The 18,596-nt window shown below is 51.8% G+C and overlaps 1 protein-coding gene across 1 annotated transcript in view; it reads right to left on the bottom strand.

Annotated features, from left to right (window-relative positions):
• Positions 1-17,733, bottom strand: part of LOC144768892 (uncharacterized) — a 195,605-nt gene extending 177,872 nt beyond the window's left edge. Inside the window, exons 1-2 of the mRNA XM_078652906.1 lie at positions 17,664-17,733; positions 15,214-15,564 (exon numbers count right to left, since the gene is read on the bottom strand). Of these exons, the coding sequence (XP_078509032.1) occupies positions 15,214-15,564; positions 17,664-17,733 (421 nt within the window). The remainder of the gene's footprint in view (positions 1-15,213; positions 15,565-17,663) is intronic.
• Positions 17,734-18,596: the final 863 nt, after the last annotated feature.

Genomic DNA, 18,596 nt, shown 5'->3' with positions numbered 1-18,596 from the left:
AGTAAGACAAGTGTCTGAGGCTCACACACAAGACCCCGAGCTCCTGGAGTGAGACAAGTTTCTGAGGGTCACACAAGACCCTGAGCTCCTGGAGTAAGACAAGTGTCCGAGGGTCACACAAGACCCGAACTCCTGGAGTAAGACAAGTGTCTGAGGGTCACACACAAGACCTCGAGCTCTTGGAGTAAGCCAAGTGTCCGAGGGTCACACAAGACCCCGAGCTCCTGGAGTAAGACAAGTGTCCGAGGGTCACACAAGACCCTGAGCTCCTGGAGTAAGACAAGTGTCCGAGGGTCACACAAGACCCCGAGCTCTTGGAGTAAGACAAGTGTCTGAGGGTCACACAAGACCCTGAGCTCCTGGAGTAAGACAAGTGTCCGAGGGTCACACAAGACCCGAACTCCTGGAGTAAGACAAGTGTCTGAGGGTCACACACAAGACCCCGAGCTCCTGGAGTGAGACAAGTGTCCGAGGTTCACACTCAAGACCCTGAGCTCCTGGAGTGAGACAAGTTTCTGGGGGTCACACAGGACCCCGAGCTCCTGGAGTAAGACAAGTGTCCGAGGGTCACACAAGACCCGAACTCCTGGAGTATGACAAGTGTCCGAGGTTCACACTCAAGACCCCGAGCTCCTGGAGTGAGACAAGTGTCCCAGGGTCACACTCAAGACCCTGAGCTCCTGGAGTGAGACAAGTTTCTGGGGGTCACACAGGACCCCGAGCTCCTGGAGTAAGACAAGTGTCCGAGGGTCACACAAGACCCCGAGCTCCTGGAGTGAGACAAGTTTCTGAGGGTCACACAAGACCCTGAGCTCCTGGAGTAAGACAAGTGTTGGAGGGTCACACAAGACCCTGAGCTCCTGGAGTAAGACAAGTGTCCGAGGGTCACACAAGACCCCAAGCTCCTGGAGTAAGACAAGTGTCCGAGGGTCACACAAGACCCGACCTCCTGCAGTAAGACAAGTGTCCGAGGGTCACACAAGACCCTGAGCTCCTGGAGTAAGACAAGTGTCCAAGGGTCACACAAGACCCCGAACTCCTGGAGTAAGACAAGTGTCCGAGGATCACACAAGACCCTGAGCTCCTGGAGTAAGATAAGTGTCCGAGGGTCACAAAAGACCCCGAGCTCCTGGAGTAAGATAAGTGTCCGAGGGTCACACAAGACCCTGAGCTCCTGGAGAGAGACAAGTTTCTGAGGGTCACACAAGACCCCAAGCTCCTGGAGTAAGACAAGTGTCTGAGGGTCAAACAAGACCCTGAGCTCCTGGAGTAAGACAAGTGTCCGAGGGTCACACAAGACCCTGAGCTCCTGGAGTAAGACAAGTGTCCGAGGGTCACACAAGACCCTGAGCTCCTGGAGTAAGACAAGTGTCCGACGGTCACAAAAGACCCCGAGCTCCTGGAGTAAGACAAGTGTCCGAGCGTCACACAAGACCCCGAGCTCCTGGAGTAAGACAAGTGTCCAAGGGTCACAAAAGACCCTGAGCTCCTGGAGTAAGACAAGTGTCTGAGGGTCACACAAGACCCTGAGCTCCTGGAGTAAGACAAGTGTCTGAGGGTCACACACAAGACCCCGAGCTCCTGGAGTAAGACAAGTGTCCAAGGGTCACACAAGACCCCGAGCTCCTGGAGTAAGACAAGTGTCCGAGGGTCACACAAGACCCCGAGCTCCTGGAGTAAGACAAGTGTCCGAGGGTCACACAAGACCCCGAGCTCCTGGAGTAAGACAACTGTCCATGGGTCACACAAGACCCCGAGCTCCTGGAGTAAGACAAGTGTCCGAGGGTCACACAAGACCTCGAGCTCATGGAGTGAGACAAGTGTCCGAGAGTCACACAAGACCCCGAGCTCCTGGAGTAAGACAAGTGTCGAGGGTCACAGACAAGACCCCGAGCTCCTGGAGTGAGACAAGTTTCTTAGGGTCACACAAGACCCCGAGCTCCTGGAGTAAGACAAGTGTCCGAGGGTCACACCAGACCCCGAGCTCCTGGAGTAAGACGAGTGTCCGAGGGTCACACTCAAGACCCTGAGCTCCTGGAGTAAGACAAGTGTCTGAGGGTCACACACAAGACCCCGAGCTCTTGGAGTAAGACAAGTGTCTGAGGGTCACACAAGACCCTGAGCTCCAGGAGTAAGACAAGTGTCCGAGGGTCACACAAGACCTGACCTCCTGGAGTAAGACAAGTGTCCGAGGGTCACACAAGACCCCACGCTCCTGGAGTAAGAGAAGTGTCCGAGGGTCACACAAGACCTGACCTCCTGGAGTAAGACAAGTGTCCGAGGGTCACACAAGACCCTGAGCTCCAGGAGTAAGACAAGTGTCCGAGGGTCACACAAGACCCTGAGCTCCAGGAGTAAGACAAGTGTCCAAGGGTCACACAGGATCCTGAGCTCCTGGAGTAAAACAAGTGTCCGAGGGTCACACACAAGACCCTGAGCTCCTGGAGTAAGACAAGTGTCCGAGGGTCACATAAGACCCTGAGCTCCTGGAGTAAGACTTGTGTCCGAGGATCACACAAGACCCTGAGCTCCTGGAGTAAGACAAGTGTCCGAGGGTCACTCAAGACTCTGAGCTCCTGGAGTAATACAAGTGTCCAAGGGTCACACAAGACCCCAAGCTCCTGGAGTAAGACAAGTGTCCGAGGGTCACACAAGACCTGACCTCCTGGAGTAAAACAAGTGTCCGAGGGTCACACACAAGACCCTGAGCTCCTGGAGTGAGACAAGTGTCCAAGGGTCACACACAAGACCCTGAGCTCCTGGAGTAAGACAAGTGTTCAAGGGTCACACAAGACCCCGAGCTCTTGGAGTAAGACAAGTGTCCGAGGGTCACACACAAGACCCTGAGCTCCTGGAGTAAGACAAGTGTCCAAGGGTCATACAAGACCCCGAGCTCTTGGAGTAAGACAAGTGTTCTAGGACCAAACAAGACCCCGAGCTCCTGGAGTAAGACAAGTGTCTGAGGGTCACACACAAGACCCCGAGCTCCTGGAGTAAGACAAGTGTCTGAGGGTCACATAAGACCCCGAGCTCCTGGAGTAAGACAAGTGTCTGAGGGTCACACAAGACCCTGAGCTCCTGGAGTGAGACAAGTGTCCGAGGGTCACACAAGATCCGACCTCCTGGAGTAAGACAAGTGTCTGAGGGTCACACACAAGACCCCGAGCTCCTGGAGTAAGACAAGTGTCTGAGGGTCACACAAGACCCTGAGCTCCTGAAGTAAGACAAGTGTCCAAGGGTCACACAAGACTCTGGGCTCCTGGAGTAAGACAAGTGTCCGAGGGTCACACAAGACCCGACCTCCTTGAGCAAGACAAGTGTCCGAGGGTCACACAAGACCCTGAGCTCCAGGAGTGAGACAAGTGTCCGAGGGTCACACAAGACCCGAACTCCTGGAGTAAGACAAGTGTCTGAGGGTCACACACAAGACCTCGAGCTCTTGGAGTAAGCCAAGTGTCCGAGGGTCACACAAGACCCTGAGCTCCTGGAGTAAGACAAGTGTCCGATGGTCACACAAGACCCGACCTCCTGGAGTAAGACAAGTGTCTGAGGGTCACACACAAGACCCTGAGCTCCTGGAGTAAGATAAGTGTCCGAGGGTCATACAAGACCCTGAGCTCCTGGAGTAAGACAAGTGTCCGAGGGTCACTCAAGACCCCGAGCTCCTGGAGTGAGACAAGTGTCCGAGGGTCACACAAGACCCGACCTCCTGGAGTAAGACAAGTGTCTGAGGGTCACACACAAGACCCCGAGCTCCTGGAGTAAGACAAGTGTCCGAGGGTCACACAAGACCCGATCTCCTGGAGTAAGACAAGTGTCCGACGGTCACACTCAAGACCACGAGCTCCTGGAGTGAGACAAGTGTCCGAGGGTCACACAAGACCCTGAGCTCCTGGAGTAAGATAAGTGTCCGAGGGTCACACAAGACCCTGAGCTCCTGGAGTAAGACAAGTGTCCGAGGGTCACTCAAGACCCCGAGCTCCTGGAGTGAGACAAGTGTCCGAGGGTCACACAAGACCCGATCTCCTGGAGTAAGACAAGTGTCCGACGGTCACACTCAAGACCCCGAGCTCCTGGAGTGAGACAAGTGTCCGAGGGTCACACAAGACCCTGAGCTCCTGGAGTGAGACAAGTGTCCGAGGGTCACACAAGACCCGATCTCCTGGAGTAAGACAAGTGTCCGACGGTCACACTCAAGACCCCGAGCTCCTGGAGTGAGACAAGTGTCCGAGGGTCACACAAGACCCTGAGCTCCTGGAGTAAGATAAGTGTCCGAGGGTCACACAAGACCCTGAGCTCCTGGAGTAAGACAAATGTCCGAGGGTCACACAAGACCCTGAGCTCCTGGAGTAAGATAAGTGTCCGAGGGTCACACAAGACCCTGAGCTCCTGGAGTAAGATAAGTGTCCGAGGGTCACACAAGACCCCGAACTCCTGGAGTAAGACAAGTGTCCGAGGATCACACAAGACCCTGAGCTCCTGGAGTAAGATAAGTGTCCGAGGGTCACAAAAGACCCCGAGCTCCTGGAGTAAGATAAGTGTCCGAGGGTCACACAAGACCCTGAGCTCCTGGAGAGAGACAAGTTTCTGAGGGTCACACAAGACCCCAAGCTCCTGGAGTAAGACAAGTGTCTGAGGGTCAAACAAGACCCTGAGCTCCTGGAGTAAGACAAGTGTCCGAGGGTCACACAAGACCCTGAGCTCCTGGAGTAAGACAAGTGTCCGAGGGTCACACAAGACCCTGAGCTCCTGGAGTAAGACAAGTGTCCGAGGGTCACAAAAGACCCCGAGCTCCTGGAGTAAGACAAGTGTCCGAGGGTCACACAAGACCCCGAGCTCCTGGAGTAAGACAAGTGTCCAAGGGTCACAAAAGACCCTGAGCTCCTGGAGTAAGACAAGTGTCTGAGGGTCACACAAGACCCTGAGCTCCTGGAGTAAGACAAGTGTCTGAGGGTCACACACAAGACCCCGAGCTCCTGGAGTAAGACAAGTGTCCAAGGGTCACACAAGACCCCGAGCTCCTGGAGTAAGACAAGTGTCCGAGGGTCACACAAGACCCCGAGCTCCTGGAGTAAGATGTTAGCTCCTGCCCAGCTATGCCCATGCACTGCAGGAGCGAAGAAAACCCCGTTCCTCTGAACCTACCACTCCGCGGCTCACACCATAGATAGTACCATGGGCCAACGGACTGGCAAGGGACAGGGGGCGGGAATAAGGGAAGGACAGACAAGGGATCCTAGGTCTCCTCTCCAAGGGGAAGGGTCCTTCTGCCGGGACCACGTTACTCCACGTACTGTATCACAGGGGACTGGCTGAATCACCGTCTGCCACACAAAAAACAACAGATGTCATAAGTCTAAATACATCAGCCCTCTTTCTCTTCTCATGCCCCCACACACCACCCCATAACACTCCTCCTTACCCACGAATGCTGTGATAATCGCCGGGTGGAGTGCTCCGTCCAGGAGTAAATGCGAAGTCCAGCAAGCAGGGGGCAGGGGGGCAAAACCAGGGGAAGGAAGGGCTAGACGGTGGGAATCCCGCTTTAGGAGACTTGGGACCAATGGGGACCAGGGGAAGAGGAGGAAAAAGTCGTGAAAACGACTGAAAAAACCTCCGTTTGATAGTCCACTTAGAGTCTTCCTCACAGGACGCAAAAAGGGGACCAAAACAGGTCAACACTGGGAAAGAAGCACAGCACAACACAGGCTTCGTTGTGCGCTGGCCAGGAACCCGGAAACGCCCAAACCGGCACTCCGCCTCCGCACAACGAGGTGGATAGACTGCACAAAAGGCGGAAGTGCGGGGCAGCGTCAGCTAAACAAACAACACCAGGAATCACCGGGTAATCCAGCCGGACCACCGATTCCCGCAAGAAGCGCCGGATCCCCAGCCACTCCTTGATCCCAGCCGGGATAAAATGACTCCAACCACACAGAAGGTGACTACAAACACAAAACGAGACAAAACACAGTAACACACAATTAAACCCAGGAACAAACACGAAAGGAAGAGTCCAGGGGAATCCAGAGGGGGAAAGGGAATATCAAGTGCCAAAAAACAAGAAGGGAAATATCACGAGCCCGTGAATAATGCAAAATTCCCAAGGTACCAATACAGCTCCCAGCAAGAACCAGGAACCACAATTCTAGATAACGAGCACCGGGAACAGGGAAAATCAGCCTTTTAACCCCACCTAGCATCACATGGGCTCCGTGTACATGGCAAGAGAAAGAGGACTATGGGGCAGAATCCTGACAGTACCCCCTCCCAACGATCCTCCCCACAGGGCAGGGCTTAGACGGATGTTGACGATGGAACATACGGATCAGACAAGGAGAGTGTACTCCCCCAGCTGGCTCCCAAGTACGGTCCTCAGGGGCATACCCTTTCCAATCTATCAAATAGAAGAGACGCCCCTTCCGTCTTTCCGAATCCAGGATAGCCCGGACCTCATACTCCTTCTGTCCATCCACAATTATAGGGGGAGGAGGCGGCAAGACCTGTGAGGATGGCACATAGGGCTTCAATAGGGACGTATGAAATACGGGATGAACCCGATAGTCACCGGGCAGGTCTAATTTCATGGCCACGGGATTTATAATCTGTATTATCGGGAATGGTCCCGCATACCTGGGTTGTAATTTACGGGATCCCCCAAGCCTCAGGTTCTTCGTAGCCAACCATACCTGGTCTCCAACTTGATAACCGGGTGCGGGGACACGATGTTTGTCCGCCTGCAACTTCATAGCAGCCTTAGCTGTCAACAACTGCTCCCGGGCAATATCCCATATCTTGCCCAGACGGTTACACACATCATCTATGGCTGGCACACGTCCCGTGGGTTGAATAGCCACCGCCCTGGGATGATAACCTAGTGAACAGTAGAAGGGTGTCATGCCTAAGGCTGAGTGCTGACTGTTGTTATACGCAAACTCAGCAATGGGAAGAGCCATAACCCAATCACAGGCCAACGATGACGTCAAACACCTAAGGTACTGTTCCATAGTCTGATTGGTACGTTCGGTCTGGCCGTCAGACTGTGGATGATATGCAGATGACAATCTGACGTCCACCCGCAACACTGAACACAATTCCTTCCAAAAATGGGAAACAAACTGAGCCCCCCTGTCTGTCACCACTGCAGAAGGCAACCCATGGATCCGCACTATAGAAGACATGAAAACCAAAGCCATCTCTCTAGCTGTAGGGATCTTCGGAAGAGGGACAAAATGAGCCATCTTGGTAAACAAATCAACCACCACCAAAATAGCAGTGAACCCAGAAACAGAAGGAAGCTCGGTCACAAAATCCATACTGATGGTGTGCCAAGGAGAAGGAGGCACCTCCAAAGGTTGCAACAGACCCGATGGCTTACTATGTGAGGGGTTACTGATGGCGCATACCGGACAGGCCGCAACATACCCCTGAACATCCTTGGCCAACGAATCCCACCAAAACCATCTTGTGCACATCTCCTTCGTCTTAGGGATCCCAGGATGTGCCACCAGGGCAGATGAATGACACCACTCCATGACCTGATCTCTCAAAGTAGGGGGTACAAACAACCGATCCTCATAATACAACAATCCATCCTGGATTGATGCCTGGGGCAAAGACAACCATGGAGTAAGATCCATCTTACGCAGTTGGTTCTTTACTGATGCAGTGAACACCTCCCCTTCCACCGCCCCAACAATCCTGTCTTCGGATATCATGGGCCTGCTCTCCCTCTCCTGGCCCTGCTCTCTGGTGTCTACATGGATACGGGACAAGGCATCAGATTTAACTTGCTGTGCTGCTGGCCTGTACGTAATGATGAAATCGAACTCATTAAAAAAGAGAACCCACCGCATTTGGCGTGGCGTCAAGGCTCGCGCCGAACGGAAAAACTCCAGATTTTTATGGTCCGTATAGATGGTAACGGTGTGTCGTGCCCCCCACAAATAATGTCTCCATTCCTCGAAAGACAGCTTAACTGCTAACAGCTCCCTCTCAGCCACAGTATAATTGCGCTCTGCAGGCAGCAAGGTCTTAGAGAAATAAGCAATAGGATGCATATAACCTGTCTCAACCACTCTTTGGGACAGCACTACTCCACCAACTGCACACAATGATGCATCCGTCTTTACAAAAAAGGGTAGGGCCGGGTCAGGATGGATCAACACTGGTGCCGATGTAAACGCCCCCAACAACCGTTGAAAAGCCCCCTGCGCCTCTGTAGACCACTCAAAGGATACACCCTTTCGCAACAGTTGAGTCAGGGGAGCCACAATGTCCGAAAAATGTGAGATAAAACGCCTATAAAAATTGGCGAATCCCAACAACACCTGTATATGCTTTACGGACGTTGGAACAGGCCAGGTGATAATGGCCTCGATCTTTCTTGGATCCATCCGAACCCCTCCGGCAGACACCACAAACCCTAGAAACTCCACCTGCGTGGTGCCAAACTGGCACTTAGCCAGTTTTGCATATAGATGGTGCTCCCGCAACTTGCGCAGAACCTGGATCACGTGTCGCTGATGCTCGACCCCTGTCTCAGAGAAGATCAGGATGTCATCCAGATACACAATCACGCTCCGATCCAAGAACTCCCGAAGCACCTCATTTATGAAATACTGGAATGCCGCCGGCGCATTGCATAGCCCGAACGGCATTACACAGTATTCATAAAGGCCATGCTTTGTCTTAAACGCTGTCTTCCACTCATCCCCAGTTCTCACACGCACCAGATGATAGGCGCCCCGCAAGTCCAACTTGGTGAACACCTTTGCGCTGCGAAGCTGATCTAGTAACACGGGGATGAGTGGAAGCGGGTATTTATTCTTGACGGTGGCCTTGTTTAGCGTGCGATAGTCCACACACGCCCGTAAAGTACCTTCCTTCTTCGGAATAAAAAAGATAGCCGAAGAAACAGGCGAACATGATGGACGGATAAACCCCAGACGCAGCATCTCATCGAGATACACCTTCAGGTGCAACTCCTCCAGCTCAGAGAGAGCATACACCCTACTACAAGGAAGAGGCGCCCCAGGAATAAGATCGATCTTACAATCAAATGATCTGTGTGGGGGCAAGCCCTGCGCCTCTTCTGCATCGAATACCTCCCTGAACTCCTGATATTGCAAAGGTACTGCATCCATGTCAGTGGCAGCACAGGACAATGACAACTCCTTTTCACCTGCATCCTTATAGCAGTGTTTTAAACAATACGAGGAATCAAGAGACACTAGCCTTTGTACCCAATCTATCCTGGGATTGTGCTCCTGCAACCATGGCACACCCAAGACCATCCCGAAAGAGGGAGCGTCTATGAGGTCAAAGCACACCATCTCTGAGTGTCCGTTTTCACACACCAGACACAAAGGCACCGTCCTCTTTGTAATTGATCCCGATGTTAATTCGGTGCCATCGATCGCCCGCACAGGTTCAGGCTGATCTTTTACGCAACACGGAACATTCAGTTTTTTGGCCAACGTGATGTCGAGGAAGTTCCCTGTAGCCCCCGAATCCAACAACACCGATACCGGCACTCTACTCTCTCCGCCAAGTACCAGATGAGCATTAATAATGAAGTGCCTAGGAGCCCTATCTACTGCCCCAAGCACCTCATACTGCCGATCCTTCCTTTCATGGTACAAACAAGCCACCCTCTTTCCATAAGAGGATCCAGAGGGTTTTACGGGACATTCCCTCGCAAAGTGCCCACCCTGGCCACAATACAAACACAGACCCATCTCTCTCCTTCGTTTCTTTTCCTCATCGGACAAAGGCCCCCTTACTCCGCCTATCTCCATTGGCTCAGACACACCCTTTGTCTCTCCAGCTCCCAGGGACTTATTATCGGGCTTCACAAACCCTCCCCTTGGCGCCTGATAACGACTCTTCTCCCCCCGTCTCTCCGCTAGGCGATGGTTCAACTTGACTACTAAATCGATAAAAGCTGCACAGTCAAGTGGGGGATCTACTACCTGTGAGACTATGTCCTTCAGATCTTCGGACAATCCCTGATAAAATAAAGAAGTCCTCTTATCCTCGGGCCAATGTGTCTCCGACACCAAACGATTAAAGGTAGAAATGTATGTTAACAGGTCCTGACGTCCTTGTCTTAATTTCAATAGTTCTGCGTCACTTGCCTGCATAAAGGCGTGTTTTGCGAACAAACCACGCATCAGTTCTTTAAACACAGGATAGTTGGTTAGCACCGGATCATCCCTATCTACTAGGGGTATAGCCCACTGTGCCGCTGTACCAGCCAAGTATGATATCGTAAACGCCACTTTGGCCGAATCATTGGGAAAAGCAGTTGGTTTGCACATAAAGTGCAGTTGGCATGTATTCATAAAAGTGCCAAATTTGGCGCTATCCCCTGCGAACCTCTCTGGCGGTGCCAATGGTACAGGAACAGGAGTGTTCACAGTAACCGCTACCGGTACCCCCCCACTAGCTCCCTGCCCTTGCCCACCAGAGTATTGGAAAGTGGCTGGATGGATCACCTGAGCCTGAGGAGTCCTAAGCTGCACCCTTTCCCTACTAAGTAGTGCCCCAACCTCCTGCTTCATGGCCACATTCTCTTGTCGTAAATCATGAATCTGGCTTTGGAGGGCAGTCAAAGCACCCATGACATCCTGTAAAGTGGGAGATGTACCAGCCGTAGCCCCACATCCTCATCCATCGTCGCTCAGGCAGTGCAATTATTACGTGGGCTCGTTATTCTGTTAGCTCCTGCCCAGCTATGCCCATGCACTGCAGGAGCGAAGAAAACCCCGTTCCTCTGAACCTACCACTCCGCGGCTCACACCATAGATAGTACCATGGGCCAACGGACTGGCAAGGGACAGGGGGCGGGAATAAGGGAAGGACAGACAAGGGATCCTAGGTCTCCTCTCCAAGGGGAAGGGTCCTTCTGCCGGGACCACGTTACTCCACGTACTGTATCACAGGGGACTGGCTGAATCACCGTCTGCCACACAAAAAACAACAGATGTCATAAGTCTAAATACATCAGCCCTCTTTCTCTTCTCATGCCCCCACACACCACCCCATAACACTCCTCCTTACCCACGAATGCTGTGATAATCGCCGGGTGGAGTGCTCCGTCCAGGAGTAAATGCGAAGTCCAGCAAGCAGGGGGCAGGGGGGCAAAACCAGGGGAAGGAAGGACTAGACGGTGGGAATCCCGCTTTAGGAGACTTGGGACCAATGGGGACCAGGGGAAGAGGAGGAAAAAGTCGTGAAAACGACTGAAAAAACCTCCGTTTGATAGTCCACTTAGAGTCTTCCTCACAGGACGCAAAAAGGGGACCAAAACAGGTCAACACTGGGAAAGAAGCACAGCACAACACAGGCTTCGTTGTGCGCTGGCCAGGAACCCGGAAACGCCCAAACCGGCACTCCGCCTCCGCACAACGAGGTGGATAGACTGCACAAAAGGCGGAAGTGCGGGGCAGCGTCAGCTAAACAAACAACACCAGGAATCACCGGGTAATCCAGCCGGACCACTGATTCCCGCAAGAAGCGCCTGAGCCCCAGCCACTCCTTGATCCCAGCCGGGATAAAATGACTCCAACCACACAGAAGGTGACTACAAACACAAAACGAGACAAAACACAGTAACACACAATTAAACCCAGGAACAAACACGAAAGGAAGAGTCCAGGGGAATCCAGAGGGGGAAAGGGAATATCAAGTGCCAAAAAACAAGAAGGGAAATATCACGAGCCCGTGAATAATGCAAAATTCCCAAGGTACTAATACAGCTCCCAGCAAGAACCAGGAACCACAATTCTAGATAACGAGCACCGGGAACAGGGAAAATCAGCCTTTTAACCCCACCTAGCATCACATGGGCTCCGTGTACATGGCAAGAGAAAGAGGACTATGGGGCAGAATCCTGACATAAGACAAGTGTCCGAGGGTCACACAAGACCCCGAGCTCCTGGAGTAAGACAAGTGTCCATGGGTCACACAAGACCCCGAGCTCCTGGAGTAAGACAAGTGTCCGAGGGTCACACAAGACCCCGAGCTCCTGGAGTAAGACAAGTGTGGAGGGTCACAGACAAGACCCCGAGCTCCTGGAGTGAGACAAGTTTCTTAGGGTCACACAAGACCCCGAGCTCCTGGAGTAAGACAAGTGTCCGAGGGTCACACCAGACCCCGAGCTCCTGGAGTAAGACGAGTGTCCGAGGGTCACACTCAAGACCCTGAGCTCCTGGAGTAAGACAAGTGTCTGAGGGTCACACACAAGACCCCGAGCTCTTGGAGTAAGACAAGTGTCTGAGGGTCACACAAGACCCTGAGCTCCAGGAGTAAGACAAGTGTCCGAGGGTCACACAAGACCTGACCTCCTGGAGTAAGACAAGTGTCCGAGGGTCACACAAGACCCCGCGCTCCTGGAGTAAGAGAAGTGTCCGAGGGTCACACAAGACCTGACCTCCTGGAGTAAGACAAGTGTCCGAGGGTCACACAAGACCCTGAGCTCCAGGAGTAAGACAAGTGTCCAAGGGTCACACAGGATCCTGAGCTCCTGGAGTAAAACAAGTGTCCGAGGGTCACACACAAGACCCTGAGCTCCTGGAGTAAGACAAGTGTCCGAGGGTCACATAAGACCCTGAGCTCCTGGAGTAAGACATGTGTCCGAGGATCACACAAGACCCTGAGCTCCTGGAGTAAGACAAGTGTCCGAGGGTCACTCAAGACTCTGAGCTCCTGGAGTAATACAAGTGTCCAAGGGTCACACAAGACCCCAAGCTCCTGGAGTAAGACAAGTGTCCGAGGGTCACACAAGACCTGACCTCCTGGAGTAAAACAAGTGTCCGAGGGTCACACACAAGACCCCGAGCTCCTGGAGTGAGACAAGTGTCCAAGGGTCACACACAAGACCCTGAGCTCCTGGAGTAAGACAAGTGTCCAAGGGTCACACAAGACCCCGAGCTCTTGGAGTAAGACAAGTGTCCGAGGGTCACACAAGACCCTGAGCTCCTGGAGTAAGATAAGTGTCCGAGGGTCACACAAGACCCTGAGCTCCTGGAGTAAGATAAGTGTCCGAGGGTCACACAAGACCCTGAGCTCCTGGAGTAAGACAAGTGTCCGAGGGTCACACAAGACCCCGAGCTCCTGGAGTAAGACAAGTGTCCGAGGGTCACTCAAGACCCCGAGCTCCTGGAGTGAGACAAGTGTCCGAGGGTCACACAAGACCCCAAGCTCCTGGAGTAAGACAAGTGTCCGAGGGTCACTCAAGACCCTGAGCTCCTGGAGTAAGACAAGTGTCCGAGGGTCACTCAAGACCCTGAGCTCCTGGAGTAAGACAAGTGTCCAAGGGTCACACACAAGACCCCGAGCTCCTGGAGTAAGACAAGTGTCCGAGGGTCACTCAAGACCCCGAGCTCACGGAGTAAGACAAGTGTCCGAGGGTCACTCAAGACCCTGAGCTCCTGGAGTAAGACAAGTGTCCGAGGGTCACTCAAGACCCTGAGCTCCTGGAGTAAGACAAGTATCCAAGTGTCCGAGGGTCACACAAGACCCTGAGCTCCTGGAGTAAGACAAGTATCCAAGTGTCCGAGGGTCACACAAGACCCCGAGCTCCTGGAGTAAGACAAGTGTGTACAGGTGGCAGCAGGGCCGGCCTTAGCACTGGTGGCGCGCTGTGCGACAATGTCTGTTGGCGCCCCCCAATGAGCACCTCTGCCACGGATTCCTTCACTAGCACCCTTTAACCGTGCCCCCTCAAGTCTCCGTAACCACTGACTCTCAGATTCATTTCGATTTATAGCACCTCTCATACCAGTGTAAGGTGTCTGAGCACTTTACATCACACAAACATTGCACAGAGACAATCAGGTAGATTCATCATGGTCCCGATTTGCGAGTCCTTAATAGCGATTATTAAGGAATCGCTATTAAGGACTCTCAAATCGGGATTTATGTAGAAATTGCAAAAGAAATTGCGATTCCTACAGCCTCCTTATTTGCGATTAGCAAATTGCTAATCGCAAATAAGGAATAACTCCCCATTCATTCCTACGGGCCTAAAGGCCCATAGGAATGAATGGGGAGTCAATCCTTATTTGCGATTAGCAATTTGCTAATCGCAAATAAGAATGCGATTTCAAGGGTGCCAGGGGTGTCCAAAGGACACCCTGTAGCACCCCTGAAATGGAAATGTAGCCTTATGTTGCACACACACATGTCCAAAGGACATGTGTGTGTGTAACATACCACTTAGAAAAATGCACTAAAGTGCATTTTTCTAAGTTTTCGCTATTTACCAGGAAAGTCAGACTTCGTGGTAAATAGCGGCCGGAAATTGCAAATTCGCATTTTTTTAAAGTTTCTTGAATTGCATTTAAGGAATCTCAAATAGAGATTCCTTAAATGTAATTCCTCACAAATATGCGATTTCGCAAATAGCGATTTTTGCATTTGGGATGATGAATCCCAAATGCAAAAATTGCGCTCGCAAAGGGCCAGATTCTGAAAATCTGGCCCTTTGCGAGCCAAATTTTCGTTCATGAATCTAGCTGAATGATATGTGTGTAAATCAGTGTATAGGAAATGTTGCATCAGACAGGACTACGAGGAGTAGTGTAGGAGTGACATGCCATCGATGCTGGTAGGCAATATAGTTTAAGAGTCCTTATTCTGGTAAGGCGCTAATTCAGAATGTAAAACATAACATCATGGTTAGGGGTTCTCTTTAATAATAAGAATTGTTTTCCAATTAAATGAACCCTTTGGGCAAGATTAGGATGCTGAAAGACTGGGCAAAAAAAGCATATAGCTCTAACATATACCTCGCAGTTTGCAGCTCTTTGATTGCAGTTAATAGCTCAATGTTCTATATTAGAATTTTGACTTATAAAAGACAAGTAACAAAAGGAGCTCTCTTGTAAAAGCAGGAACCCACTGACCTATTTACATTATATGCACTTTGTTGTTTACATCGTACACGTTCTTAGCAGCAGGCACTTTAACCCTCTGCGTTACCTTAGGATGAGACAACACTTCACCGGAGTTCCCTTGACATTTTAATTGATGCCTTAACATTGCTGGAGGCCAGAAACGCCGCAGCAGGAGGTGCTTTTAAAATGATTATATACTTCGGAAAATGATGCCCCGACCCCAAGTCAGCTCCCGGTGCAGTGGCACCCATCGCACCGCCCTAGCACTAGGCCTGGGTGGCAGTGCCAGGACAGGTGTGGCCGCCCTTACCGTGCACTCTGAGCTGTGCTCTGGCCTGATGTTGCACCCCCGGGTCCACGTACATTTCCACGGTGTAGTTTCCGGTGTGATCCGTCTGCACATCTGTGATCCGCAGAGACCCGTCCGGGAGCAGAGACTCTCGCCCGGTGGATTGAAGACCATAGACAGGAGGACAGCTGCCAAAGAGACTGAGGATGAGGTAATCTCCGTCTGCCCCTCCGTCCCTGAACCAATGACAGAACCGGAAGCGCCCCTCGTACCGCAGAGACAGGGTGACGTTGTCTCCCACCGCCGTGGTCACCACATCTGGAGTGATTGACAGCTGCGCCGCTGTGCACTGGAACAATGACGTCACCCAGACTGACGTCACCCAGGCTGAAAGAAAACACAGAAGAGAAACAACATTAGAGGCGCTGCGGCTGAACCCCAAAAACAACAGACACCAGTGGGTGCGAAGAGACAAAGTCGACTGTAACTAGAGGAATGGATTACACAAAAGCATCACAATATCAGAGCAGAGCGGCAACTTCTACACTTGAAGTCCTATACAACTTATTTTAAATAAATACACAAGTATCACAATTAATTCGAGAAAAACGACCTTATAAAATATACATAATTATTCCCCCAGTTAATTCCATAATCCTATGCCAGGGTTACCATATAATACAAAATCTAAACAACAGTTTACCCAAGCTCCTGTAAACTCAGCCTATGTCCTGCTCTCACAGAGAGTGTGGTCTAAAGAAGGGTCTTGACTCTTCACTCTACTCGGTGTTAACTCAGTAACCGTGACCAGTCTCCACAAACCTGGGCAGCATCACTGACCCGAGACCCCTAATGTCCATTACGAAGGCTTCAGCAGTTTAACCCGATCAACCTTTACTTCTGGACAGACACAAGGGGTGACTCTCGAGTGAGCTGTAGGGTCACAGAGGAGGCCACGCCTACCATGAAAGATGCGTCACTTCCCCCACCAGCCCTGATAGCAGATATTGGCAATAACAGGGGTCTGCATCTCATCAATTCCCTCATCGAAGCCGCCTCACTGGACTGGATCAATAAATCTGTGGGTTTGGAGATCTGAGGGTCTCTGGAACAGAGTGACCTGCCTGTAGGTTCTCACCACATGTAGGGCACATTTACGAAACGTTCACGCACTGCAGCGCATCAAGCAACGCTCCTGCGCTGCGTGAAAGGGAGAGAGCAGAAATACACACTATTTACAAAGATATGGATCATTCCAGCTCTCTCCTTGCACTGGTGCACGGTGTGCTGCCTAGCGCCAACGCAGGCACCCTTGCACAATAGCGCCTGCAGTAGAGACGGGATTGTTTTTGTGCAGGAAAGTATAATTTCCTGCACAAAATTAAGGCATCAAGACATTCCCTCTTTCTATGTGCGCTGCAGAATGCAGCTCCTGTGGAAAGATAAAATAATGAGGAGAAATATAGATGCTTCTCCTCGATACACTCCAGTGTTCACACATTCCCCGGTTTACTCGTCCTTGTAAATTTGGAATGTGCCATCATCCAGGGGTGGACGCAAGGCAACACTCCACCCATATAATGCCCCCCAAGTAGAAATGCAGTGAAACGCAGCACGTGTAACTTCATTGTGTTGCATTTCTTTACAAAGCTGTGTGACGTGCCACAAATCTCCCTTGCACGGCTTTGCAAATCTTACTGTTGACTTTGCGTTGTCTCAAAGACCCCCCACCACTGTTCCACAAGGCGGTCCTTTTCTGGAGAGGGCTCTGTCCACCCATCAGGCTCCCGTCTCTACAACTTCCTCCCAGGACACACTCCCCAAGGTAGGAGCACTCTGGAGAGGGCTCCGAACACACATCAGGCTCCCTACTCTTCACCTTCTCCCAGTTCATCTCCTTGCGGATCAAGGTCTCATGAAGGTCATGCAAAGAGATGAAGGTCTCCCAGATACCAGGGCACGTGACCCCGGATAGAGGTCATGGACAGTAAACAACTCTCACCCTGGAGATTAGGAGGCATTAGGTCACCTTATAACACTGGTTCACGAATAGTTCACAATTAGGACCAACAGTGCACACAAAAAGTACACATCTTGTAACTGTAGTGCACTAACTGTAGGAACACTCACCCTGTCTTACTCCGTCACCTCTTTAATTCCCAACCTATGTTCTTGGAAGACTTCTCAAGGTCTTCTAAGTCCATTATACAAACAATGAAAGAACATATTAAAGAACAATTCAGAAACACGCCTGCCTCTTGTATCTCCTGCTTACGTCATGCTTACGTCATTCATGGGAGACATGGCTTTCCACAATCTTAGATGCTGAAGCTACCAACAATGCAATTAATTAGTAATGATATGAGGTCAGTGTCCTCTGTCTCTAAATGACACAATGTGTGACCCTGGGAATCTCCTGTGTGCAGGAACTACAGGCACCGGTCATGGTGTCTCACTGTGAGTTGCCTCACCTGTGTGGATCCAGCCCCAGCCGCCATGAACTCGTCCACCCGGTCTCCAGCTCTTCAGGGAAATCACCATTGTGCGTCAAACACCACGAGCTGAGCTCACACTTGAGCTGGAAGAAGAGTTCAGTGTGGAGATCCCGCCCTGTGTCCTCACTCCCCTGTCTGCAGAGACAGGACTCCTGTGTGCAGCAAGTGTGCCTGCAGTGGCCCTGTGTCCTCACTTCCCTGTCTGCAGAGACAGGGCTCCTGAGCCTTCCACAATCTGATCCTTTCCTGTGTGTGTGCTTGTGCCTTGTCTTCAGACTGTCTCCTCCAGCCCTCTGCTGCAAGGATGCCTCCTCCCCTCTCACCAGCTGTGACTCCCTGGGTCTGTGGTTTGAGTTTGTCACTCTTCTAAGAAACACTTCTGCTTGGGTTTATTTCACAACCATAGGCAGTACCTCTTTCTCTAGCAGGAAACGCTTGCCATGTCTTTGGTTATATTTTTAACTCTACAGGCCTGCTACATCACCCAGGACTTGGAGACACTGTAACCCAGATCCAGAAAGATTTTGCATCGAGTTGGCATCACTCATCCTGCACCCTTAAGAACCAACACATATCGGGGGGGGGGGGGTGCGCACTGACGGTGGGCTGCCATGGCGGGCACTGAGGCCCCACCAGGGGGGCTCTGCAGCTTATACCGGCAGAATGAGGCTGCCTGTGGCCCACGCAGGGGGCCCCCATAGGAGGGCGGCCTCCTTAGTGCCACATGATGGCACAGACACAACAGGGCTTGTGGTCTGGGCGTCTGACCATTGTCGGTGTGCCCGGTTGGTTAGAAGGAAGTGTTGGGTTGTTGGTACACATAAGGCACGCGGAGTTCCTCACACTTGTTCTACCACTGGTCACACACCGACGTCTGCATACTTTTGGGCCTCGCTTCGATGTGTTTGT

The sequence above is a fragment of the Lissotriton helveticus genome, chromosome 7 (assembly GCF_964261635.1).
Source record: "Lissotriton helveticus chromosome 7, aLisHel1.1, whole genome shotgun sequence".
NCBI classification, from domain to species: domain Eukaryota; kingdom Metazoa; phylum Chordata; class Amphibia; order Caudata; family Salamandridae; genus Lissotriton; species Lissotriton helveticus.
The sequence above is the reverse complement of the archived record's forward strand: the minus strand, read 5'-3'. Positions and strand labels throughout refer to the sequence as shown.